Source organism: Mastomys coucha, unplaced genomic scaffold (assembly GCF_008632895.1).
Source record: "Mastomys coucha isolate ucsf_1 unplaced genomic scaffold, UCSF_Mcou_1 pScaffold15, whole genome shotgun sequence".
In the NCBI taxonomy this organism is placed as follows: Eukaryota; Metazoa; Chordata; class Mammalia; order Rodentia; family Muridae; genus Mastomys; species Mastomys coucha.
In genome coordinates this window covers 87,432,567-87,460,091 of record NW_022196897.1, presented here as the reverse complement: position 1 = coordinate 87,460,091, position 27,525 = coordinate 87,432,567, and the positions used below count along the sequence as shown (strand labels likewise).

Sequence of the window (27,525 nt, the reverse complement as noted above, 5' to 3'; positions counted from 1 at the left end):
CTCCCTGTCCCGACTGTCCATTCTGTGCTTTGTGCAGCCAGATGCTCGGACACCCCTTGCTGTCAAATCGTCTTTAGCACTTCTGGGTGTGACTGTTAATTCTCAGCTGTTGTTTGTGGGGGTGGGAGGGGGGCACAGTAAGTCCACTGCATCTAATCAGCCTGGACAGACCCTCTGTGGGCACAGGTGAGTTGTCCCCACTGAACAGATGATGAGCCTTAGTTAGAGAGGTACGTTAGCTTCTCCAGGGACACACGGCTCCTTTATACCTCGTCTGATTGACTGTCTCAAACACTCATATTTTTTTACTCTTGCTTGCTTCCCTTCTTTAAATGCTTAAAAACTTTGTTTTGTTCATTATGTTCTATAAGAACTGGAAAGATGGTTCAGCAGTGAAGAGAACTTGCTGTTCTTGCAGAGGATCAAGGTTCGGTTCCCCATATCCACACAGTATCTCACAGCCATTCCTAACTCCAGTCTCAAGGATGTGACAATACTCTCCTGAACCCCAAAGGCACCAGGCACACGGGTAGTCACATACATATATGTGGGCAAAACACTTGTACACAAAGAAAACTATAAAGTTAAGTATACATCTCCATTTTGAAACAGTGTTGTTCAGTGGACCTAGGTAATAATCACCAGCGAAAACCCCAGGGTGAGAATTTGGGGTGGAGCTTTCCAGTGACTGACAGGTCAGACTAGAGTCTTCAGCTACCAGTGGGTTTTCCTGGACTGGAATCATTATTGCCTCACGCCAATTGGAATGCAGGAACCTGGTTCTGTGGGCCCTTTCTTGTTACAAATAACTGCCACTCTCTGGCCATTGACACTCCCAGAAGATAGTGTTTGATTTTTGTTTGAAATGATCAACTCTGGAGGGCTCCAGAGAAGAAGAGACAATGTTTACTCAAAGAGACATGGATTCTGCAACTCTTTCCTCATTCTTATTCTCAGGCTCCTCTGGTATCATTCTCTGTCTGTCTGAAGAACTTCTTCCTGGGATGCTTTTTTTAGAAATTTTATTTTAAAGTGTGTGTGTATGTCTGTGTGTGTCTGTGTATGAGTGTTTACACAGATACCCATAGAGACCAGAAGAAGTAATCAAATAGAGAACTGGAGTTCCAGGTGTCTGTGAGCTGCCCATCATGGGTGTTGGGACCCAAACTCGGGTCCTATGTAAGAGAAGTAAGTGTGTCTTGTAAGTGCTGAGCTCTCTGCAGCCTCAGGGATGCTGTTCAGAGCAGGCCTGCAGAAGACACGTGCTCTCAGATTTCACTCAGCCAAGGATGTCTGTGTTTCACCCCCATTCCTGAAGGATTTTTATGGCATGTGGCATTTGAGATGACAGTCCTTTTTCCTCTGAGCACTTTAAATGTGCCACTTCTGTCCAGCTTCTCTACTTTCCAAAGGGAAAGCCAGTCACTTGATTTGTTCCCCTGTAGATTCTGTACATCTTCCCTGTGGCTGCTTTTAAGAGCATTTTGTGTTGAGTTCTGAGCCTTTAGATCTTGGTTTTGGGCATCTGCAGGTAGATTCTTTTTAATCCTCTTTAGTGTTTCTGAGTTTGCGTTTTCATTGTTGCTGTGCTTCCCACATTTTCAGCTGTTATTTTTTCAAATGTCTTCCAGTGCTGCCCTCTTTCCTCATGAAATTCGGGTGACAGGAGCATCAGGTTTCTAGCCTCTGTCACGTCAGTCCTGGAGGCTCAGTCATTTGGCTCCTTGTCCAGAGGGCATACTTCCTATTAAATCTGTCTTCAAACTGCTGGTTCTTTCCTTTGTCACTGCTAATCTGTTTTTCCCACACACCAACTGCTGTGCTTTGCTTTGTTTTAATGTGTTATTATAATTTTTTATTTCTAAAATTTTGTTTTCTTTCTATCTTCTGTTTCTTTTGATTAGACTGTTTTCCCCTTTTGTTTCCAGTGTGTCTGTGATCCCCTGTTAGAGTATAAGCGATGTGTTTCCAGTGTCTGTGATCCTTGTTAGAGTGTAAGCCATGTGTTTCCAGTGTCTGTGATCCCTGTTAGAGTGTAAGCCATGTGTTTCCAGTGTCTGTGATCCTTGTTAGAGTATAAACGATGTGTTTCCAGTGTCTGTGATCCCTGTTAGAGTGTAAGCCATGTGTTTCCAGTGTCTGTGATCCCTGTTAGAGTGTAAGTGATGTGTTTCCAGTGTCTGTGATCCTTGTTAGAGTGTAAGCCATGTGTTTCCAGTGTCTGTGATCCTTGTTAGAGTGTAAGCCATGTGTTTCCAGTGTCTGTGATCCCTGTTAGAGTGTAAGCCATGTGTTTCCAGTGTCTGTGATCGCTGTTAGAGTGTAAGCCATGTGCTTCATTTTGTCTTGCAGTTCCCATACGTGTGCTTCTTTGTTAGTATACATCTGGTTGCTGTCTTTTTCCACATGGGTTGAGATTTTCCTGTCTCTCTCTATGACAACTAATTTCAATTTCTGATCTGGCATTTTGTTTGTTTTGTGTGACACAAGCATCTTAAGTAAATTCTGGACAGAATACTTACATGCTTGCCTTCATAGGCAAATGACCTGATAGGCATGTCCCTACTTCTTGGTTATAGGCTGTGCTGGTGGAAGTCAGGCTGTGCACCTCCTCGTGGTCTGAGTTTGTTCTCATCCTCTCTGGTGTCCTTGAGGACAGGGACACACATGTGCAGTGTGGGCATCCATGATGAGGACAAGTGCATACATGTACAGTATGGGGATCCATGATGAGGACAGGTGCATACATGTGCAATGTGGGAATCCATGATGAGGACAGGTGCATACATGTATAGTATAGGGATCCATGATGAGGACAGGTACATACATGTGCAGTGTGGCATCCATGATGAGGACAGGTGCATACATGTGCAGTATGGGGATCCATGATGAGGACAGGTGCATACATGTACAGTATGGGGATCCATGATGAGGACAGGTGCATACATGTACAGTATGGGGATCCATGATGAGGACAGGTGCATGCATGTACAGTATGGGGATCCATGATGAGGACAGGTGCATGCATGTACAGTATGGGGATCCATGATGAGGACAGGTGCATACATGTACAGTATGGCATCCATGATGAGGACAGGTGCATACATGTACAGTATGGCATCTATGATGAGGACAGGTGCATGCATGTGCAGTATGGGGATCCATGATGAGGACAGGTGCATACATGTGCAGTATGGCATCCATGATGAGGACAGGTGCATACATGTACAGTATGGGGATCCATGATGAGGATAGGTGCATACATGTACAGTATGGGGATCCATGATGAGGACAGGTGCATGCATGTACAGTATGGGGATCCATGATGAGGACAGGTGCATACATGCATAGTATGGGGATCCATGATGAGGACAGGTGCATACATGTACAGTATGGGGATCCATGATGAGGACAGGTGCATACATATACAGTATGGGGATCCATGATGAGGACAGGTGCATACATGTACAGTATGGGGATCCATGATGATGACAGGTATATACATGTGCAGTATGGGATCCACCTAAGAGTGGTGCTCATCCCTCTGCTTCTGTCTCTTTAACATGCTAGGGGCTTCTTTCCAGTGTCCTAAGAATCCTAAGAGGCAAAAGGAAAATTGAAAACTCACTACCATTTTGTTAATAGTTTAAACTCTAGACTTCTTTCCCAGTGGGTATGTTCAAATTACTTTTCGGAGTGTTAAAAGTAGCTGCTACATATGTCCCAGCCAATGTTGTAAAGCTGCCTTTGTTGGAAGAGCCAGCCATGATATATGGTTCCTGTCTCCCCTGCTCAGGAATCTCCCGTAAAGGAAACTAAGCAGCATCAATAGAGAGATCCCCAGGGGGAAGGGGTGTAGAGATGGCTCAGCAAGGCCATCTCCTTTTGCAGGAGACCCAGGTTCAGTTCCCAGGACCCTCGCCGTGGCTCTCTAACTTTTGAAACTCCAGTTCCAGGAGATCTGATGCTCTCTTCTGGCTTCTGCAGGCACCGGGCAAACATGTGGTACACATACATACATGTAGGCAAACAAGGTAGAAATAATGATAAATAAGTCATATTTTAAAAACTACTGAGGTTTGAAAAAGTAAACGAGCCAACCAGCTATTCTGTGCCTTCCTATGTGGTGTCACCAGAGCACATGTCATCAGATTGTGGTCGTTTTGCCAAAACCATTCCAGCTGCACCTAAATGACCCTTAAAATCTGACTGTTCGGTTTACAGAAAATTTAGGAGATAGAGGAATATGTACACAACATTATACAGAGGCAAATTTACAAATCCAGAGTGTGGGAAAATCCTCAAGATCCTGGTTCATCTATAAGTAATTCTATGGTAACACATGGAGGAAGGGTGGGAGGAGCTGTAAACTGAAAGAGATTTCAGAGATGAATTAACCCAGGGCCATGTATAGATCGTTGGTTTTTTTTTCCTGACTCTAACTAAAACCATTCTTTAAAAAAACTAATTAATATCTTAAATCGTGATGTGACATTTGATGATATCAAGGCATCATTGCTAATTTTTAAGGCCTGAGAATAGTGGTGATTTTTTTTATCCGTATATTTTAGCAGCATATATTATAGTTTATAAAGATTAGATTAAATGATATCTGGAGTTTGCTTCTACTGCTGCTTTGTGTCCTGAACTATATTTGTTCCACATTTGATGGCCTCCTGCCTGTACCCCAGTGAGGCAGGACGTGTTAGCCAGGCTGTATGTGTGATCATAGAGCCTGTCAGAGCCCCCTTTGCAGAGCCGGCCAGTTGTCTCCTGTCTGTCTACAGCCAGCTCAGCTCCTCAGTCAGCCCATGAGTAAACCTGGAGGGCTCAGGCCTTTTCTCTATATAGACTGTGGGAGCTGAGCGTCACAGTGGGAGAGCTTCCCCAGTGCTCCACAGTGGTGTCCTTGAGACTCCTTAAAGACTCCCACAGAATCTATTTTCTTGGACATGTACCTGGCTTGTCAGGGCTGTGCTGGGTTACTGTCCCATTTTGTCCTTGGCCTTCTTCAAAGAGCCGTGATCAGAATATCCCCTGTCAACCCGCTCCTCCCTGCACCCACACGCCCACTGCTTCACTCATATCTGTGTTCAATGTGGCTTCCTCTGCTTTGCTGTGATAGTCATGAGAGGACACGGTAGCAGTGTAGCCCACAGCTGTGTACCCAGGGCCAAATACCTTACCCATGCGCAGCTTTAGCATGTATTAAACAAGACTTCTCAGGCTTCATCTTACCCACTACTGATTTGGTACCCACCTAGTGTTAGCTCTTTCTGAAGAGGGACTCAGTAGCAGTTTGTTCTCAGTGCCTACCAGAGTGACCAAACCAAGTAACCAATGGGGAAGACAGTCCTTTCCACTGCAATCAAAATAAACTCTTAACATGCATGGCTTCTTCATCCTCTTGGGTTTTCACGTATGCTTGCAGGGTAGACACAGGTCTCGCTTGGCACATTAGCTCCAGGTCCTACTGTTTTGTCAGATTCTCATCCTCTGTTTTTAATTACGATGCCAGACAGCATTCAGGGTGCTGCCTTGGGTGTGGAGATATCATCTGGCATCCTTGACTCGGGGAGCTGAGTCTTCATACAAATACCAGCAATGTAGAGCTGGCGTTGGGAGTGCTATGGGAGGCAGGGATGACAAAACCACCCACCTCAAGGCTTGTTGGGAACCGTGAACCGCAGAGGGTGGTTACTATGTAAAATACAGACCATAGGACATCCCAAGGTGAGAGCCAAAAGCCGTACTAGGCTACTTCCAGGACACATGAACCAGTTTTGCACAGTTTGTGAGCTGTTTATGGCATCTCTACCATGAGACCCTGCTTTACATGGGTGCTGTCATGGATGAAATGGAGACAAGGCAAGGTTCAGTAACTTGTCGTGGCTACTTAATTGACAAGTGGCAAAGTTGAAATATTAGCTCAGGTGGTATAAATGCCAGGGTGAACTCGGTACTACTGCAGTATCAGTAATAATTACAACAGGCATGTGTTAAGCACACCCTGTGAGTTACAGGCTGGTCTCCATCCTCTGCAGCTTTGGCTCACTTAATCTCCACAAACTTCGAACCCAGGCATTGTCTCTGTCATGCTGTAGATAAGGAAATCCAGAGTTAGAGAAGTGAAATAGCTCTCTCAGTGCCATATGGTGATTGAGTGGATGAGCTGAGATTTGAGCCTAGGGACACTTCAGACCGCACTCTTAACCACTGCAGTAAGATGGCTGGCTGGTTTGTGGACTGGGCAGATGATGGAGAATCAAGACAACTTTTTTTTTAAAAAAAAAAAAAAAAAATAGGTGGGAGCAGCAGGCCCTGAGCCTGTGCAGGGTAGGGAGATAGAAGGGTCATCCAAGGCTAATGCCTAGGGGCTGGAACTTGGTGGCATCTTTAATGGAAATAGTCATCACAGAATGGGGAAGAGGTTGGGGTGAAGAAGGTTGTCATTCTTAAGAGTAGTTTGAAGGGAGGAAAGATTCAAGGAGAAGGCTCTGTGAGGCATTGGGAGAAAGATATTTATTACCAGAGGGGTGTTGAGGGAACCATCCACAAAAACAGCGAAGGAGTTGAAGTCAAGGAGTTGCCTTTGAGCACTGGATGGGAGGCACCGATGTGCAGGAAACCTTTACAAAGCAGAAGGAAACAGACTATCTGCAGTCATAAAACTGCATCCTGCCAGTGACCACGCTGCCTCTGGAGAGGGACATTAAAACCCCAAATGCCCCGAACCTGTAGAGGTGGGAGGAAGGCAGGGGAGAGGGAGCAGTCTTTACCTCTTGCTTGTTTGTTGGAGCAAGGGCCCTTCCTCCTGCAGATTCTTTTTGCAGAATATATGTGTACATAGCCATGTCTTGTCTTGGAACGTGGGAATGAGGACTGCTAAGCCAAAGCCTGATAGTCTGGGTGCTGGACAGGCCCTGTTAGCAGATGGAAAGGAACATAAAAGCTTATAGTTATTGGCAGACAAGTCCCAGGCAAAGCAGTGAGCATATTCCAAGCTACAGAGGGAGCCATGCATGGGGCTGGAAAGAATCGTGTGCCACAAGATGATGTTTTAGCATCCCTGGTTTCTGGAGACCATAGACCCCATCCAAGACATGAAATCCTAGCACGCCCCTACTTGTCCCAACCGTAAACTTCACAAGGAAATTGGAACTGCGGAGGAAAGGGTCCCCACAGAGGCCAGAAGGCTTGGAGTTGAGTAGTAGTCACCTTATGGTGGGAGCTGATGACAGTTTACATGTGAACATTTTGAAGTGGAGAAGCTTTAAATAAGTTAAAGAGGATACTTCCTGAGCCCTGCCTGCTGGAGGCAGATGGCTTCAGTTCCTGTGTCGAAGCCAGGCAGCTACTTTTAGATGACTGCAGGTTCCTGTGGTCTACTCTGTTTAATGTGGCCAAAATGGGCAGCCAGTTTATTTAGCTGCCTCCCTGAACCTGTTCCCTCCCTCTGGCAGGGAGAGGCTCCCCGTCTTTCCTGTGTACTGTGAACTAGGAAGCAGAACATCACAACCCCAGCATTTTTATGGTGACACTTCCCAAGGAACTTGAGAGCCGGCGATTGATTCTGTCTGTTTAGCTGATGCCACAAACAATTTTTTTTTTTTTTTTTTTGCATCTCCAGTGAAATAGATACCACAGGGCACACTGTTCCTCTCTGTAGTTAGTTGAGTAAAATTCCACACTGTTCAATGGCTGGTAAGCCTTCGCAAGGAGAAAGACAGCATAAACATTTGGGGTACATTAAGTATTGCTCAAAGATACCACAACCTCACATCCCGTAGGACACACTATCTCCTGCTCCATCTGCGAACAAGCAGTTCAGCATTTGTGCCAAGCACAGTAATAGCTGCAGAGACCTCAAAGACACGTAAGAAAACTTGAGTTTCCTGAAGCTTTGGGAGAGATGGGCTTCGCTGGTGAGCGAGTCTGCCTAGAGACTGCACATTGATAGCCTGGGTACCATCCCTGGCAGGCATTTGCTCAGGGATCATGCTGCACCTCAGCTTTATCACCATTTATTCTTTCTGATAGAAGCCCAGGGCCATTCTAAAGAATACTTTTTTTTTTTTTAAAGCAGTGGGATTGCCTTTGCTTTCTACTTTTGTAACTTTTCTGATCTCTTTTAAAGCTGTTTTTCTCCACCTGGAATTCTTGGAGTAGCTTTTACATTTTATTTTTCTTTTCTGTCTCTTCTTGTATTTGTTGGTTTTCTTGCTGGCTGTTAGTTTGTCCTCCGGTGGCGAACAAGCTCCTGCTCGCTTTGCTCTGCTCTTGGGAGCTGGGAGGCAGGGCTTGTCGGGCCTGTGCTAAGGGAGACACAGAGGCACTGGGGGTGGAAGCTTGAGAGTGCTTCTCAGGGTTTTTTGTTTTGTTTTGAAGATTTATTTATTTTTAATGTATTTGACTACACTGTCACTGTCTTTAGACACACTACAGATGGTTGTGAGCCACCATGTGGTTGCTGGAAATTGAACTCAGGACCTTTGGAAGAGCAGTCAGTGCTCTTAACTACTTAGCCGACTCTTCAGCCGCCATTTCCAGCATTTTCTAAGCACGAATGTAGCCACAGGTGCTTCAGCTAGTTTGCTGCTGGCTTCGAGGAGTCTTTTCACTATCCTTTCCCTCTGTCTCTCTGCCCTGCGTGGGGTGGGCTCCAGTGTTAGGGCTTTCTTTGGCTCCTAGAACAACCCCAGTGACCAGACAGACGGAAGAACCCTCACATCAGTTTATTTATTTTCCAGCTGTTGACATTTTATGGGTCACTGTTTGTGTTTGTAAATAACGTTTTATTAGAAGACATCTGTGCCCTTTGTTTATCAAGTATCAGTACAATAGTCAAGTCAAGTCATTATAACCCAGATGAAAATCAAAATGACTGTCAAAATTTCCATTATGTAACTAAATGGCTTTTTACAGGAAAACCTGACCCAGGCTGTACAGTATTACATTGTTAAAACTCTCTCTGATTTGACCATTTGAGTCAGTTCTTAATTTTTCCCCGATATTGGCTTCAGTGTACATGTTTTTGTTTGTTTATAGGTCTCTTTTGAGCAGGAGGTGGATTACTTATTAATAAACAGATTTCCAAGGTGGGCCTTGCTTCCCCTTCAGAATCCAGGAGAAAACCTCTCCCTCCCTCCCTCCACATCTTCATCAACAACCTATACTTTAGGACCTTAAGTCTGATGCCTCGCCGCTGTGCATCGCTGGTGAAGTTTATTGACTATTTAGCAGTCTCTTTTATGGGAAACACTTCTGTATCCTTTGCCTATTTTTCTGCCTTGCTGATTTTTACTTTTTGGTTGTCAGAGTAGGTTCTTTATATATTCTGGCTGCTGGGCCTGTTGGTTGTATCCATTAAAATCAACCTGTATCTCATGTTCAAGCACACACATACACAGATCTATACCCAGTGTCTCACTTGGATGCTGCCATGAGCTGTCCCACCCCCTCTTGGCCCCTTCTTCCTACCCTTCTAGGCTAGTTGAGTGAGTTGATCGGTCCTGATGCTCTGGATGCACAGACCGCCCCCAGGGTTCAGGGATGCCTAAGGCCCTGTGCTGGATGCTGATGGCTGGGTTTGAAGTGTTGCCATGGACAAAAATCAAATGTGATTTGTGGTTTTGGATTTCCCACTTGGGTTTTGGCTGTGGCCAGCCCTTGGTTCCAGTTTGATTAAGCTGAGCCATTCTCTGGCCTACGGTGATTTAAATTAACCCTTCCTCTATCAGGCTAGATGACTGTTGGTCCTTTATTTTAAAACTTAGCTCTAGCTTGTCCAACCTTGCTAGTTCCTCTGACCTTTCAAATTAAACTTTCCACCTTGAATGAAAAGAAAAAAAGCAGTCTATCATCTTCAGGCTTGTATAACTGGAAATTGACCAAGTCCTCAGAACTATAATGTCCAGGAATGTCAACAGATCTCAAGGAGTGCAGCAGACGGATATCAGCTCACACAGTCCGGGGACCACAGAGAGACACTGAGTCTGACTTGGCTCTGACCCTGCAGAGCCTCTGGGCTAGGCCTCATGTCCTCTTGGGTGTATTCTTGCCATATGCAATGTGGGTGCGGGCACAGTTCCTTACTGAAGGTCCATGACAGTCCCTTTTGTCCTCACTACTGTCCTTTCATCTCTTGGCACATGCTCTGAGGGACCAGGGCAGGCATAGCTACGAGATGACACAGCTAGTGAGCCAAACATGACTAATCTCACAGAAGATCTGTACTTCTGTGGCCGGATACTTCTGGAAGTCTGCCTCATTTCCCCATCCCTTGCAGGGAAGTGAGGACACGGCAGGGCACTGTTTTCAGCCAGTGAAGTGGCTGCGTGGAAATGCCTCAAGCTGCTGTGTGTGGTGGCTCACACCTTGAATCCAGGCAGTCTCTGTATCATGTCAGACTTGGCATGGAAGTTTGCACAGTGGCTAAGGGTCAGGGTTGGGATTGGTTACTGTCTTAGGTAAGGTTTCACCATAGACCTGCTTGCTTTGAACTCTCAGAGATTCACCTGCCTCTTCCACCAGAGTACTAGGATTGGAGGTGTGAGCCACCATACCCAGCAACGAGAGGACGTTTCCATGCAGCCACTTCACTGATTGGAAAAATAACGTGATGGAAAGCAAGACATAGTACAGTATAAATGCCGTTTCCTTGGGGAGATTGTTCTGCACTCTTCACCAGTTCTGTGTCTGCCTCATATTATGCAGTTGGCACCCCTTTCCTGAAGGGCAGAGCCTAAGGCCACAATTTCCTTTACGTTCCCTCACTGGGCTGTGAACAGCTGCCCCATGAAGAGGCTGCTCAAGAGAGTCCCTGCATAAATTCAGGGTCTGCTTGGTGGCAAGGAAGAAATGAAGACCACCAGTACCCTAGTGGGCCTGGAAGGATGAGGAGTCTGGTCTTATAGCGAAGGCATCCGAGGGGCTGGGGTGGCTGCGCAGTTAAAGTGCTTTCCACATAAGCATGGGGACCTGAATTGAGGTCCGTAGCATCCATTACTTAGGTGTGTGGGTGCTGATCTGTAATCTCAGCCCCGTGGGGTGGGGCTGAGGTAGGAAGAACTGCTGAACTTGCTGCCTCACCCATCTCACTAACTGATAAGCTTCAGTCCCAATAAGAGACCATGCCTCAAAAAGAAGGTGGAAAGTAACTAAGGGGACACCTGATGTTGACCTCCGAATTCCACCCACATGCATCAACCAACCTTCACATGCACATATCTAACAAAGACAGATACACAGAATGCACACACACACACACACTATTTTTTTTAAACTAGGAGAGAGATGTAAGAAGCTTTCGTCACTCATGCGTCTCATCAGCTGATCCCTTCCTTGGATGCAGCAGGTCCCCAGCTCAGCTGCTGTTTCTGGGTCTGGTGTTCTCCTGTGTCTTCCATCACCAGCCATCTCTGTAGGCCACAAGTAAAGTCTTTGAGTCCAAGTTCTGCCTCAAACTCAACAAAAACGGCTGGACAGCCTAAGGTTGACTTTAAAATGAGGCTTTGGCCTCTGGCTTTGTTGGTGTAGTTATGGGATACCATAACAATGTATGGGAGAAGTGTTTAGAAGGAGACAGGATAAAGCTTATCAGGTCCAGGTCATGGGCTGGCCAGGCTCTGGGTTGGATGAGCTATGACTCTTACCCTACAGCCTGACCATGCTGTTTCTCTTACTAAAAAAGGCTCCTGGGTCCTCAGGGGGATATGCTGGGCTCTCTTGTGACCCACTCTGTTCTCTTCCCACAGCAGCGAACCCCCTGCTCTGCTCCACAGCCCGCTACCACTGCAGGAATGGCCTGTGCATCGACAAGAGCTTCATTTGCGATGGGCAGAATAACTGTCAAGACAACAGTGATGAGGAGAGCTGCGAGAGTTCTCTAGGTAGGTGTGCTCCACCAAGAGATACAAAACAACAACAGCCAAAGCGATTCAGCACAGCAGGGACAGCACACGCATCCTCCCCCAGACAGCAACCACAGTGGTTTGTATACTTGTCTTCGTCCTGGGTGTTGCAGTCTTGATCAGGCAGGTGCCAACCATTCTCGCTGTGATGTCCTCCACATGCTGAATGACACCTGCACGGTTCTCCTGCACTCATCCTCGGCTGCATTACCCCTCCTGTGCTGCTGTGGTTTTCTAAGTTGTTGTGTAGTTAGGAGTCATGTGAGCTGCTTCCCGCCTTAGGATGGGCTCTGCAGAATGACAAGCCTGCACAGGTCACGACCACATTTCCCCACACAGCTGGCTGAGTCTTTTTGTTTGGTCTCACTGCTGTGCCTGACAGTTCTACCCTGACAGCTCAGTCACAGTCACAGCTGCCCTGGGTTGTGTTTTTTTTTTTTCTTCTTCTCATTTTTCTAACTTAGTAGTCATGAAATGATAGCCTACCCATATGCTGTCATTGCTGGCTGATTATGAGGAGCACTGACACCCCCAGACCCCCTGAGTTTGTTTACTTCTTGGTTCCCTCTTGTGTGAATTGCCTATGCATATACGAGCTCTTGATTTGGGAGTTATTTTGTGGAAACTGAAGGCTGCAGCTGCAGAGTGGAGGAGGAGGGACACTGAGGGATAATGTCCCTCCTTCCTGTCAGAAGTCACAGGATCCTGTTCAGTCAACATGCTTGCCTGCCTCCCTCCCTCCCTTCCTCCTTTCCTTCCTTTCCTTCCTTCCTCCCTTCCTTCCTTCTATCTTTCCTTCTTTCTTCCCTCCACCTCTCCCTCCCTCCCTCCCTCCCTCCCTCCCTCCCTCCCTTCCTTCCTTCCTTCCTTCCTTCCTTCCTTCCTTCTCCCTCCTTCCCTCCCTCCCTCCCTCCTTCTTTTCTTTCTTCCCTCCTTCCTTCCCTCCCTTCCTGTGTACCAAGAATGACCTTGAACTTCTGATGCTTCTGCCTCACTTTCCCACTGCTGGGATTACAAGCATAAGCCACTATGCCTGGTTTTACTTAGGGCTGGGAAGGAAACCCTGGGCTTCATGCATGCTAAGTGAATAGTGAATATTCTGCCAACTGAGCCACACCCCCACTCCCAACATGTATTTCTTCAGTGATTACAATGAAGTAAAAAAGATCTAAATGTACTTCTACTTTAAGGCAGTCAGAAGAACATGTATTTCTAATGTTACAAATTGGTTTTATTTCCATATGATCTCCACTTTTTACCCTTCATAGTGTTATGATTACAATTCACCCATATTATTGCATGTTGGTAGAGTTCGTTTGTCTTTCAGTGGTCTACTGAATGGTCATGTTTGTAGATTTAATATAGCCTCAAGACAAGCATGAGGTTTAATCGGTTGCAATGTGTTTTGAGGTGGAGGTAGGTGGGGGACGTTTCAAGAGGGCACATTCAGGTTATTTTCAAGGTCTTGGCTCTTACTTTGGTTGCTGTTCATTATGTCATTACAAATGCACGAATGAATGAGCAAATGGACCATATTCACATCACCAGTGGGATGTGGACCAACCAGGAACTGTGACCTCTAACGTCTGTGTGCCGGAGGGCCATAGAAAAGGTAAATGTGTATCAGAACAGGCTTTGCCAGAATCTGCAGGGAGGGTTGAGTGAGGCGAGTAGTGGGCGAATTGGAGGGCGCTGTTTTAGAAAACTAACTTCCTGTCTGTGTTCTTCATCAGTGCTACAGTAAGAATAAACTTTCAGCCAGCTTCAGCAGCCACTGTTGTGTACAGAGACTCTTAGACTGCAGGTGCTGGGGCCCCTACTGCAGACCAACTGAGTCACCGTGTGTGGTTGAGTCCAGCCCTGCATTCTAATGGCATGCTAATGGGTGCTAATGCACAAATCTGAGAGTAACTGCTCTAACCTAGCCCTAGCCTTAGAGAGAGTTTGATCTCACTATTTAGCTAGGAAAATTTAAACTTCTGTGTATGGCTATTCTTTACAAAGTCAAATTTTTATAGAGGAAAATATATGCTGAGGAAAACCCAGTGTGAGTTGGCAATGGGGAATGGCAGTCACAGAGTTGAGTAACTATCTGTATAGGAGGTTTTCCTGTGCAGGCTGCTTCTTACACACTATCTACTGTGCTTGTGTATAGTCTCACACGTGGTATCTGAGTGTTTCATGAGAGGACCTCAGATCTAAGCTCGAAGTGAGGGATGTTGATTTGTTTGCGTCAGTGTTAAGCTTCTGTGCGTTTGCGTGCTTGCCACATCCCCTTCTCCAGTTTCCTGGGCTGGTTTGCTGACCAGGTTGTTGTTGGTCCTTTGGTGGAATGGGCGGTCCCTATGTAGGCTGGCTAAAGTTAGTGCTTTTAAATTCTGCTCCTCCCACCCCGTTCCACTTCCACAGATACAAAGATTTAGAAATAGTTGGTGGTGTGCGAAGGCTTTGCATCTGCCCTCTGCACATAACTGTTGTCAAGGCTCATTCGGATTGTCAGTCCGCCTGATGGATCCAATCCCTCAGGGACTGGGTGCCAAAGTGAGCCTTCCTCTCTTAAGTAGCTCCGTCAGGGCATTTCGTCACAGTAGAGGAAAAATGACTGAGATACCCTGCCTTCCCCAGGCCACGTGTGAAGCCATTCAGTATCAGATTAAAGATTTAGCCATGTTGATGCAATTATCTTTCCCAAAAGAAAGAAAAAAGGTTTGGTGATAGACTCAGGCAGCCTCCCCTACACTCTCAGCTTTGTAGGCCACTACCCAAATGACATCAGGGAATGAGTGACACCTCTGTGTAGTGACCATTATGCCAGGAATCTTTCCTAGCTACGAAGGAAATTGGGGGGGGGGTGTCCTTTTGCTTTTCTAACCCAGGTGTTGTGTACTTAGTGGCCCTCTGCCTCCCCAGTAATGGGCTCCGCAAGTGTTAGCAAATGGGAAAAATCTCTGTTCTGTTTAACTTGCACTCTGTGGTATCATGTCATGTCTTTGTTTCAGTATGTGAGTGAGATGAGCCGCAGTTTATGAAAGCAACAAGAAGTACTGTTAATGTGTCCAATAAGGAAGTTTCTGCCATCCCTACTATGGGAATGTGTCTCAAAGTAAGCACAAGATAAGAGTCTTGGATGTGAGTCCCCTTGGCCAGCCTTGTGTTTCTGCATCCCTCCTAAGGTGTTTCTCCCTGCTCAAATGAGAGTGGAGTACTCAAGAGTCCACTTTGTAGGCTCTAAATGTGAAATACCAGGGCCCCAGGCAGTGTCTTCCTGAAGCACCTCAGAGGCTTCTTGACTGAACATGATGTACACTCATGCTTCCTGGAATTATCAGCGGTTACAGTGCACCGGGAACTCGGCTCAGTAACTCTGCACGAGCTCACCCCTTGAGCGTCCTGAAACCCTTTGCTTTCAGTTGATGTGGGAAAAGAAAGATATTTTACAATGTTTATTTAGAAGAAATGAATAAGTAGACTTCAAGGCAAGGACATGGGTTGTTCGAAATGCTTTTCTCCTGCTCTGAGTAGGTTGAAGCTAGTCTCCATCCCACTGTGGATCCTCTGTGAGGGACTGGGAGCCAGGGGGGACCATCAGAGTGCATTGCAGCGTGCTGTATTGGAGGCATTAGAGACTTTGTGGGGTCAGATTATATCAGGGCCTCATTGATTTACAGCATCACCTGGTGTAAGGTACTTTCAGAGGGTCCCTTTGGGGCAGCATCACTGTACTGTCCTCTGCTTGGGAACTAGGACATTGTGTATCTTAGGTATAGCGGCAGCTGCCATGTAGACGATAGGTATGAACACCATTCAGGTAACCTTAAAAATACTACTTGAATGTGGCTTTGGTGTCTAGTGATGGCACCTTCTAATACTTGTGCCTGTGTGTAATCCTACCTCTTTGTCTGTGATCTGGATTGTTTGACTAGTATATCCTTCCCTCCCTCCCTCCCTTCTTCCTTCCCTCCCTCCTTCCCTCCCTTCTTCCCTCCCCTCCTCATATCTTCCCTCCCTCCCCTCTAGAAAAATGCATAAATTGACTATCTTAACTTTTGAAAGTACTTTTTCAAGTTCAGTGGCAGAAATTATTCTTTCCATTATGCAGCCAATTGCTAGAACTTTTACATCTTGCAACTCTGAATGCATTTAAGAAACAAAGAAAAAATGCTCTGTCTCTGCTCCACCCCATAACCCTGGTAACTGCTTTTCCACTTTGTATCTTGATTGGCTTGATAGTTTGGAAACTTGTAGAGGAGAAGCAAATATCGTGTCTTTATTGTAAGATGCTTAGTTCACCTAGCATGTCATCAAGTTCATCTATTTTATAACATGTAGGCAATTTCCTTCCTGTGAAAGGCTGAATAATATTCCATTTTATCGTTGATATATCACGTTTGATTTCTCTGTCAGCAAACACGTTTGGCCCCTCCCCCTTTTGACTATTTTGAATAATGCTGTGTGAACAGATGTACAAATTATCACCTGCTTTTAAACAAAAGAAATTCAGCAAACACAGTTGGGTGTCATTTCCAGGAATAGATCATGAATAGCCCTTCCCTCTTACTCTGTCTTGCTTTCTCTGACAAAAGCTACCTTCCATGTTGTGAGCCGTGGCGCTGCAGAGGCTCCTCCAGCAGGGAGCTGAGGGAGGACTCAGACCTAAACCCAGGAAGGAATTGAGGCCCACCTGTGACCCCAGGAAGGAATTGAGGCCCACCTGTGACCCCAAGAAGGAATTGAGGCCCACCCGTGACTCCAGGAAGGAACTGAGGCCCACCTGTGACTCCAGGAAGGAATTGAGGCCCACCTGTGACCCCAGGAAGGAATTGAGGCCCACCTGTGACCCCAGGAAGGAATTGAGGCCCACCTGTGACCCCAGGAAGGAATTGAGGCCCACCTGTGACCCCAGGAAGGAATTGAGGCCCACCTGTGACCCCAGGAAGGAATTGAGGCCCACCTGTGACCCCAGGAAGGAATTGAGGCCCACCTGTGACCCCAGGAAGGAATTGAGGCCCACCCGTAACCACAGAGGTGAACATGGAGAAGAGCTTCCTCTGTGACTTGCAGTTGTGACTTCTCAAGGGGGGCTCCAGTGATTTGTATTCTAGTCCCAGGTCATGGTGACAGGTCAGGGCTTTGGGAGGGACCATAAGGACTTTTTAGGAAGAGAACATGCTGGGATTCAAGCTTGGTGTCAGGGACCTTTATCCTACTCATGTGGTTCTGCTCTGTTCTAACAACCCCACCTTCACCCCAGGACCCTGTGCTCTTCTGGCCCATTTTCTGGATGAAGAACTAAAGAACACTTAGGCCAAGCGCATACAGCAAGTGAGTAGGGAGCTAAGATGTGAACTTAAGTTGAGGCAGTGCTCCTTCACCTGACCCTGCCCACACCACCCTGCCCACCTCCACCCTCTGGTACTCTGGAACTCCAGGAAGCAGTCTAAACCCAGCTGCAGAGAGATAAAAGAAAGGGGGAACCATGAATCGGAGGGGCGGGCATGGTCCTCCTCTTGGCTCTCACATGTCTGCTTCGTAAAAGATAGTACCACACTGATGGGCTCCCCACCCCCTAGAGCATTTGTGAGGTACGTTCTGCCATGGAGTCACCTAGCAGGGAGTTGGCGGAGGAGTTTTGCGCCTGCCAGAGCCTCTTAATTTTCTTGCTGTGCTCTGGCGATAAGGCTTCAGAATGGCAGCCCGTGAGAGCTTTGGCGCCTCACCAGAAGCCAGAAATGATGCTTTGTGCTGTTTCTTCTTGTGTGTGTGTGTGTGTGTGTGTGTGTGTGTGTGTGTCTGTGTGTGTGTGTGTGTGTGAGAGAGAGAGAGAGAGAGAGAGAGAGAGATGCACACACGTGTCAGGAAAGGGAAGGAGAAAGGAGGGAAAGAGAGTTGGAACTTAGAAATTGCATACTAGGATCTTGCTCTCTTTTCCAATTATTTTTTTTTCTCCTCAAAATTCATTTCTCACAATCTGGACCCTGCCTCCAGTTCCATAGAACAAGCCCTTACTTCAGAGCAGGGTCCTTGATGATACAATTAGCAGGAAGAGGTCCCGTTAGGATAGGGTGGGCCACTGATATGACCAGTGTCTTTACTGTAGTGGAATGTGGGTCTCACACTCAGGAAGAACATTGTATGACGTATAAACAGAAGAGGAGGATGCTTGCAGCACAGATGGTCAAGAAACCACAGATGGCCAGGGAGGGATGTGGAACCGACTGTCCTCACAGCCTTCAGAGGAAACCCCTCTGTCAGCACCTTCATCTTGGACGTCTGGTCTCGTACATTCTGTGACAATAGATTTTTACTGTTGAATACCCCACCCCATAAGTCAGTGATAGTGACATGGACTGATGCCGTTATGGCAGTCCTACCCAACCAACTTCTTCAGTCCCCAAGAAGTGACCCCTAACTAAAGCATAGCCACACCTTTTGTGGGACACCAGATATGGTGACAGAAATGTGAAGGGCTGGAGAGTCATCAGAGTGGACAGTCCAAGTGACATGATCCTGGGAAGACAGGGAAGGACCTGGGCTGCTGAGAAAAAAACCCTCTGGGGAGAGAACTGGTCTTGCCTCTGTGGGGGTGGTAGGACCATGCTGAGCTTGAGGGACGCCTCTCATCCTGTATTTCAAGTGCCTCGTTTCCTATATCCATTTCCTCCCCTTAGCTTCTGGCTCCATAGCTCTGTCCCAAGTGGCTCTGGAACTGGAGTTGGTTGAGGCAGAACCTCTGTATAAGGTCCCCCACTCACTTTCCAGACACCTGGGATCTTGGGCTTGTTTCTTACCTTCTCTGGGCCTACTCTAGTTCTTTTCTGTTACTGTGATAAGCACAATGTAGAGGAAGAAAGGGTTTATTTCATCTTATATTTCAAGGTCCATCTTTGAGGGAAGTCAGGGCAGGATCCTGAAGTAGAAACCATAGAAAGATGCATTTTGGTGGTTCATTCACTGGCTTGTTCTCTGGCTTATGCTTAGTTAGGTTTCTTATGCAGCCTAGGACCACCTGCCTAGGGATAGTGCCACCCACACTGGGCTGAGCTCTCCTGCATCAGTGAACAATTAAGACAATCCCCACAGACGTGTCTACAGCCCATTAGGATCTAGATGATTCTTCAACAAAGCTTTCCACTGAGATGGTCGTAGGCTGTATGGGATTCTATCAGTTTGACAGTGCTTTAGTCAATCTTAGCTAGTGGTTGTCCTGAAGCATATTAAAGCCTGTGCTTATGGAATTCATTCATGGCTAGTTGATCGAACCAAGGAGAAAGTGTCCTGAGGGCATCAAGTCACCATATCTGGCCACCACTGCTAACTCTGTGGACCCTGTGCCATTTATACACATTATGGTTCATTAAAAGAACTGTCATTTGGCTAATGCTGAAATTTAGAGTTTGGTATTTCTTGCATGGGCCACCTCCACTGTCTACCATGTGGTAGACTGAATTATCATTCTCAGTTCTTTGCTCTTTAAGTCCCTTCTCACTGTTAGCAGAATGGCCAAAGAAAATGCCTCTGTTAATGGGTCCTCGGCTTACTTTGACCAGTGGAACGTTGGGTGACAGAGAGATCCGAGGCTATTGGGGTGCTTGCTAAGGTGTGGAGCCCCTTGCATTTGAATGTAGTTCAGATTACTTAAAACCCCCAAAGGGAGAACACACAGAGCAAGTGGTTATGTGGGTCTGAGGCCAGGCAGAATCTAACAGTTAGCGGAAGTGTGGCAGAGGCTGCTCATTGCATGGCAGCAGGAAAGAAGGATAACAGAAGGGAAGAGCTAAGGAATACATTTCACAGGTGTGCTTCCGGAGGCACACTCTCCAGTTAACCCCGTACTGCACCTCCATCCTCTCCTGCATCCCCCCATCCTCTCCTGTACCTTCAGTTTCTTTGTTCAGTCTGGTCAGGTCAGAGCTCCCATGATCTAATCATCTCTAAAAATGCCCTCACCGACATGCTGAGATGCGTGCTGTGGGAACGCTCTCGCTGGCCCTTAGATTCACCATCACATGAAGGGACTAACAGTGAGAAGAGTTGGGCCAGTACTTTGAGGGAGGAAGTCGAGCTATAATCACTAAGACGTAGTGACAAGCTGAACAAGAGCATCAAAGAAGGTGAGTAAGCTGTGCGGATACTGCAGGGATACCAGTCGTGGGGCCTGGAGGCTCTGTGAGTAACTGGCCAGTTGTGCTTGATCTCTGCTTTGTGGCCTCTAGCCTCTCACCAGCCTGCATCATTGAGGACAAAAAGCACTTTTTTTTTCCTGGAAGACCCTTGCTGCCTGTCACCAAACAGATCCAAGCTACCAAGCCACTGAGGTTAATTCCTACAGATGCTGTAAAGGGCTTGTAGAGGTGCTTATGTTAGCCTCGTTCTTCCAAGGAGGGATGACAAAGAGCTTTCTATGAAGAAAAGGGTTGGTAGAAATAACCCAGAGTGTCACGCCAGCTGGAATTTGGTGGGTGGATATTATTTATCCTAAGACTTATGGCTGTCCTGTGATATGAAGAACTTCCTTTGAGGGGTCCTGAGGAAAAGTCATCCTCTTAAAGAATTCATTTAGCTTTAGTTAGAATAAAACTGCCGGAGGTCCATTTAGCAGGAGGGATAAGGAGGCTTTTTTTTTTTTCTTTCATGCTTTTAATTTAAGAATTTGAAATCCCAGCTGGGCTGGGAAAGACAGAAACTGCTGACTTCATTGGAAGAAACAGAAGGAGGCTGGAGCGGCTGATTGCCGCTTTTCTGTACCCGTGGGCTTTTCTTCTTGGTAATTGAGTGTTTGCATCCGAAGTGTCCTTCCCTTTTACCACTGCAGCAGGAGTTTGAAGATTTCTGAAACAGCCCTCATTTAGAAGCAAATCAGACAGATTCTACACTCATGGCAGTAATTGCTTCCTGGTCTCTTACCATGGTGATAATCTGCTGTGCTGCTGCTGCCGTTCCTCCATGCCTTTCTTGCACAAGGTCTGGCCTCTCTCCTATCCTGGTCCCTGGGGAATGGGAGAGGGTAGCCTAGACACTTGCAGATTGTGCCTTGCTTGAGATGCTGGGCCAGGTTTCAGGGCAGTGGGAACACATGTGCAGTTGACTGCCTTTCCCAGAGTCTGTTCTGCGGGTTCTCACAGCTCAGGGCAGCCGGATTGAGGATGTAGGGGCGTTGCTTCATCTGCAGACTGACTGTGAGCTTCAACTTCCTGACTCCATCAACACTCTTTCCTCTGTTTACCCTTCCTAGCACACATTCCTACATGTGCTCTTCATATTGTCTCAGACTGACCAGCCCCTCCCAGCCCTGGAAGAAATTCAAAGCCAGATCAGATCAAAGTTGCTCACAGTTTTACAAGCGAGAAATATAATCCACTCTTGATAATTACTCTAAAGTGTGATAAATGTTGTAATAGAGGAATGAACTGGCCTCTGGGAAAGCAGGGGGCAGGCATAGGATGGCAGGGTTTCCTGGCGGGGTATGGCAAGGCTTCTGAGAAATAGAATCATTGCCCAGTCAGTTAGGGTAAATAAAAGTAGACACAGATACATACGTGTGTTTGGGGTGGGCCTCTGACCGAAGGAAAGAATGTATTCAAAGACAAAGCTTTTGGGGCTGAGGAGATGGCTCAGCGGGTTAGAGTTCTTGGCCTTCAAGCATGAAGACCTGAGTTCGAATCCTAGCACTCACATAAAAAGCTTGGTATGGCTGCCAGTAAGGCAGTCTGTCCTCATCAGGGACCCCAAAGTGCTCCAACAGATCCTATTTCCCAGACCTCAGACTAGAAAGAAGAACAGGGAAACCAGGTAGGCCAGTTCGTTTTGAAGGAGAGGACCAAGAGGTTGCACACAGTACCCTTTGTAACCTGAATTACACCCACACTGCAGGAGAGACCAGAGAACCTTCCCTTCCTCATCATGCCCAATCCAAACTCAGGAATTTATATTAGGAAAGGGATGAACCCTGGAAGTTATTTATTTAACCCTAGAGTCTGCTACACATTCTTTTAACTTGAACCAGTAGTCCAAAGATTATTTTGGGAAAACAAATGTGTCCACAGACTTGGGGACAGTGTTGCTGCTCTGCCTGGCATCAGCCCATACAGCCAAGAGCCCGCACTGATGTGCTTTTCCTGAGACGGCCTCTTGGGCCAGCCCTGAAGCATGCTGCCCTACCAACAGGTTACCCTCCTGGCAGCGCTTTAGACACACCCTGTGATGGCTGCCTCTTTCAGCCACCCCAGCTGTCAAGTTGGAGGTGTGTCTCATATTTGTTTCTTCCTTCATAAGCTAATTTGTTCTAAAGCCATGGTGACCCTTGGAGAGCCATGCTTTTATCTTGATTTTGGAGTGGGACCAAGGTTTTAGTTAATCTTCAGATGGCAGAAACCTGACTCTGGTTGTGCTTTTTTTTTTTTCTTCTTCTTCTTCTTTCTTTTGCACAGAGGTCAGCTGGCTCCCAATTTAGGTCAATTTGCATGTGAAGGAAATCTCCAAGGATAGATACTTTGTCCTCATTAGCTGATCTGTCAGGCAGCTCTTCCCAGGTGGCTCACAACCTTTTGTAGATTTTCCCTCAACATCCCTCTGGTGTGGCAGTACCTGCCTGCTTCCCATGAGGAACCTGTTGTGGTTTGGGAGGAAATGACTGGGGTCCATCACTCTTCCCACTCTGAGCCCTGCACCCCATCAACAGTCCCTTTGCTTCTGTCTTTATGCCAGCCTCTGCCTGGAAGCCTTTGGGACCTCTGTCTTTGGGAGTTGGAGCTGTGTCCACTCTCCCAGAAACTGGTTCACCCTTTGTGACTGTTTGCTTGGCAAAATGTGTCATGCTGATACTTCATGACACCCACTCAGAGGATACAAAATGCCACAGGGCTTCAGTTATCCAGTATATTTGGTAGACAAGGTTCCATACTGTAAGGAAGCCCTTCTTAGCTAGGGTTTTATTGTTGTGAAGAGACACCATGACCACAGCAACTCTTGTAAAAGAAAACACATTTAATTTAGGGCTTGCTTACAGTTTCAGAGGTTTAGTCCATTATCATCATGGTGGGAAACATGGCAATGTACAGCCAGACATGGTGCTGGAGAAGGTGCTGAGAGTTCTGCATCTTGATTCAAAGGCATCAGATCATGTGCCACACTGGGCATTGCTTGAACATAGGAGACCTCAAAGCCTGCCCCCAAAGCCTGACCTCGAATTCCTCCAAGAAAGCTACACCTACTCCAACAAGGCCACACCTCATAATAGTGCAGCTCCCTATGGCTCAGTATTCAAACACATAATACTGTAGGGCTGGGCTGGCGAGATGGCTCTGGGGTTAAGAGCACTGACTGCTTTTACTAAAGTCCTGAGTTCAAATCCCAGCAACCACATGGTGGCTCACAACCATCCATAATGAGATCTGATGCCTTCTTGTGGGATGTCTGAAGACAGCTACAGTGTACTTACATATAATAAGAAATTCTTTAAAAAAAATGTCTGTGGGACCTGTACCTATTCAAACCACCACAAAGTCTAAGTCAGTCTTCAGAAACCTCAAGAGTTGTATGAGAAGAGAAATATTTGGGGTGGGGGAGTCACTGGCCCTTCAGCCTACTGCCAGTTAAGCTTCAGCCACTTCTTTTATGTCTCTAACAAAGCTTGTGGCTGCAAACAAAAATGGACATTATTGTCCAGAATTCTTAAACCACAAGGAAGAGTTTATATGTCACTGCTATAAGTCCTTCAATTTGAGGATGCTCTGTTGTACAGAAGTAGGTCATTGGAACCATAGTCTATCAGATAGTTATGTCCTGGGCTGGAGAAATGGCTCAGTAGTCAAGAATGTGTACTGCTCTTCCAGATAACCTGAGTTCAATTCTTAGCACCCATGTCTGGCAGCTAAACTACTGTAACTGCAGCTCCAGAAGAGCCATTAAAATAGAGAAAGTTATGTTCCTGGACCACTGATATATTTGCCTGGGTAGAGGAGCTGGTCAGAACCCACCCCTGGCATTTTACTTTCTCCACAGACAGCCCTTCCCAGCCCCTCATTCCTCATTGGCCTTCTCACCCTTGCATTCCCAAGCTCTCTCCAAGAGAGCCAGGAAGGCTGCCCTCAGGTCAGATCCTGTCCAGTCCCATCTCACAAAGCTCTTTCAAGTCCAGTTCTCCTTGTGGTGCTTGTGACAGGAGCTGAGCCATAACGTCTGACGACTCCTTTGTTGACATGAGATTGAAAGCTGGATGTGATTTATTCTACATGCCAGCCCTGCGCTAGAAGGACTGGCTGGAAGACCACTATGTTGAAGGTATTCAACTTTTCTGAACTTCTTCAACACATCGCCTACCTCAACTTCAACGCATCATTGAAACAGAATGTGAGAGAACACTGCAGGGCATTTAGCAGGCACTCCTAAGTGTGGCTGTCGTTCTATGAGCCACCACATCTGTGTAACCAAGTACCATTGAGCTCCAGCCTAAATGGTTACGTCTTTTTAGAAATACCAAATTTCAGAACAAGCTGATGAGGTCTCCCAGGGCTCTGCCATGGGTGGATGACAAAACCTTCTTCCACCCAGCCCCCAGCAAGGTTTCTGGATCAGGCATGGTTCCATCTGGTATCTGTCCTCTTGGCCTTATATAAACAGGAACTACACAGTAGTGAAGCATTCTAGGGTGTGAACATCCAGATGCAGCTAGAGGTGGAATGCCTCAGGGTGGGGGTGGGGACTGGCCATGGTGATTCTTCCAGATGTGTCCTGTGTTCTTCATAATACCAGGTACACCTCAAGCTAGCCCTCAGCCACTCCTAAGAGTTCATCTGTGGGACACACCACTGAATAGGAAAGACCCCTCCCTCCATCTTGTGCGTCTCTTGGCTACCTGTTGGCATGCCTTGTGGAAGTCTTGCTTAGTGAGGAGGAAGTTTCTTTATTGAGGAGGAGAAGAATTTGCATTTTGATTTGGCAGTGATATTTTAGAGTAAAAGCTGTCAGGGTCTGGAAGGGAAGGATTGGGGAGGAAATTCTCTGATTCCTGATCCATTCCAGACAATCACACTTCCACACACGTGGAAGCAACATGTCACCTCAGGCTAATTTATGGCGTGTTTTCTATTAGAATTGCAAAGTCTTCACAGTTGGAAGGTGTTAAAATATGACTTCACATCATATTAAATACATACTATATTTAAACTAGGATGTGAACTGAAACACGAAGCAAATTAGATTAATTTGCTGAATTCTAAGGTAATCTTGGTTCTGCTTTTGGCCTTCCTTCTTTCCTTCCTTCCTTCCTTCCTTCCTTCCTTCCTTCCCTTCTTAGTTTTGTTTGTTTGGGGTTGTTTTGTTTTGTTTGGGGGGGGTGCCTCTACCTTGTTCCTTGCTGGATTTCTTTCAAGTGTTCAGAATCGGAACCACACCACAAGGTTTAAAATTATTCAAGCATTCAACATTTCAACAGATCTAAGACCTAAGTAGCAGTGTCTGAGTGCCTCTTTCCCATGCATCCTGATGGGTAGAGGCTATGGTAGTCTATGGCCAAGTTCTGCCGAACTGACTGTTAGCTAACTTCCTATCACTGTGACCAACATCTGAAGGAAGGGAAGGTTTATCTTGGCTTACTGTCTCAGAGAGTGCAATTTGTGGTCACTTGGTCTCTTGCACATGGGCAAGGTCTTCATGGTAGTGAGTACCTTTGGCCAAGGAGAGCTGCCAACCCCATAATAGATAGAAAGCAGAGGAAAAGGAAGAGACAAGACCATACATTGTCACAGTGGCTCTTTTCTCTTTCACCAAAGCACACTTCTTAATAGTTCCATCCAATATGAATCCTTCTCAGACAAATTCTTTCATTAGGTCAAGAGCTCCCATGACCTGTTAGTTTATGGAATGGCCTTCAGAGACACTCCTTGAGCTGCACTTCCCTTGTTCCCTAGGACTAGGTACTGTTAATCCAGTCAAGTTGGCAGTGTAGATGAACCATCCCAAGGACAGTTTCCTGTATGAGCGGAAAAGCCCTTGACAGTGGGGTTTTCTTTTCTGTCAACCCTGCAGCTCCTGATCTTCCAGCCAAATTCAGATGGTTCTATAAGATGTTTGTGTTCTTTCAGAAAATACTTGAAAGGTGGAAATTGGTGTGCTCAGAGTTTCTAGAGACAACATTTGTTAAACAGAAAGGCAGCATGGTCATCCCTCAGGAGTGTTTGGTACCTGACAAGTTAGCTGGAGAAAACTAAGTTAGGGTAAGGATGAGTGGAAGGAGCTCTTTCTGATGCTACATTTCCAACTGCTGGGTTAGGGCTGGAGAGTGACTGGCATTTGTTGGATGGGGTCAGAGAAGTAACCGTGACTTTACTGTGTGTGGTGTTTGTTTGTCTGGGCTTTAGTTTTATGTCAACTTGACACAAGCTTCAGTCATCTGAAAGGAAGTAATCTCAATTGAGAGAGTGCTTCTATGAGATCTGGCTGTTCGCAGTTTCTTAATTAGTTACTGGTAGGGAATTGCCCAGCCCATTGTGGGTTGTGCCATCCCTGGGCTGGTAGTCCTGGGTTCTATAAGAAAGCAGGTTGAGCAAATCACTAAGCATCACCCATCCATGGCCTCTGCATCAGCTTCTACCTCCAGGTTCCTGTCTTGTTTGATGTCCTGTTCTGACTTCCTTTGAAGATGAACAGTGAAGTTTCATCAAAGCAATAGAAACCCCAACTAAGACATTGTTGCAGTGGTGGCAAGTTTCAGCTAAGCTCCAGTATGCCTCTCTTTCTTCTCACTGCCAAGTAATATTCCACTGTGAGGCTAGCCCAAGTTTGTCAGTGTTCATCACTCAAGAGGCATTGACTTGTTCTATTTTTGTAATGCTGCTGTAAACACAGCCTTGTGGTTTTTGTATGGTGACTCTAGGTGTGCTTTCTCTCAAAAATAACACAAAACTAAAGCTAGGACAAGCAGGTAGAAACCTAGGGGTGGAGTTGCTGGACCATGTAGTAACTGTGTGTTCTGAAGAATTGCTAACCAGTTTTCCAAAGTGGCTGCATATCGCCTCCTAGCAGCTGTGCCATGAGGACCCTCATTTCCCTGTATCTTGGAGCACAGTTGTGATCACCTGTTTGGGGGCTTTGACTGTTTCCTTGCTTGCTCATTTAATACAGGCCAACCTTATGGTGGACAATGTCATCTCTATGTGGGTTTGGTTTGTTTTCTTGTTAGTGCTGTTTAGGAATTGATCATTCTCTCAAGTGCTTATCAGTCATTTATATGTATTATATCCTTTTATTTGAGACTGGATCTCATGTGGCACGCTCTGGCCTTGAACTGTGTGCTCAGGTTTGCATTGAACTCCTGGTCTTCTTGCCTCCAGCTCCCAAATGCTAAGATTATAAGCACGTGCCACCTAGTTTCTTTTGAGAAATGTCTATTCAAATCTTTTGCACATTTTTCCATTAAGATATTTATTTTCCTGTTGTTGAACTCTTTAGTATCCAAGTAAGTCTTTTTTCAAATATATGACTTAAAAAGTTTTCTCCTGTTGTGGTGCTTTGAATAGGAATGGTCCCATAGACCCATGTGTTTGAATGCTTGGTCAGTAGGGAGTGGCACTATTAAGTGTGTCCTTGTTGGAGGAAGCTTGTCACTGTGGGTTTG

The 27,525-nt window shown here is 46.3% G+C and overlaps 1 protein-coding gene and 1 long non-coding RNA gene across 7 annotated transcripts in view; one reads left to right on the top strand and one right to left on the bottom strand.

Annotated features, from left to right (window-relative positions):
- Ldlrad3 (low density lipoprotein receptor class A domain containing 3) overlaps positions 1-27,525 on the top strand; it is a 241,043-nt gene that overhangs the window by 119,634 nt on the left and 93,884 nt on the right. For all 6 annotated transcript variants that reach the window (XM_031371149.1, XM_031371150.1, XM_031371151.1 and 3 more), the window contains one exon: positions 11,757-11,891. In XM_031371149.1, coding sequence (XP_031227009.1) covers positions 11,757-11,891 — 135 coding nt within the window. The remainder of the gene's footprint in view (positions 1-11,756; positions 11,892-27,525) is intronic.
- LOC116090557 lies at positions 6,508-16,738 on the bottom strand. The gene is made up of 3 exons (XR_004118725.1): positions 16,684-16,738; positions 6,780-6,923; positions 6,508-6,629 (listed from the first exon to the last, which is right to left on the bottom strand). It is a non-coding gene; the product is annotated as an uncharacterized LOC116090557 (long non-coding RNA).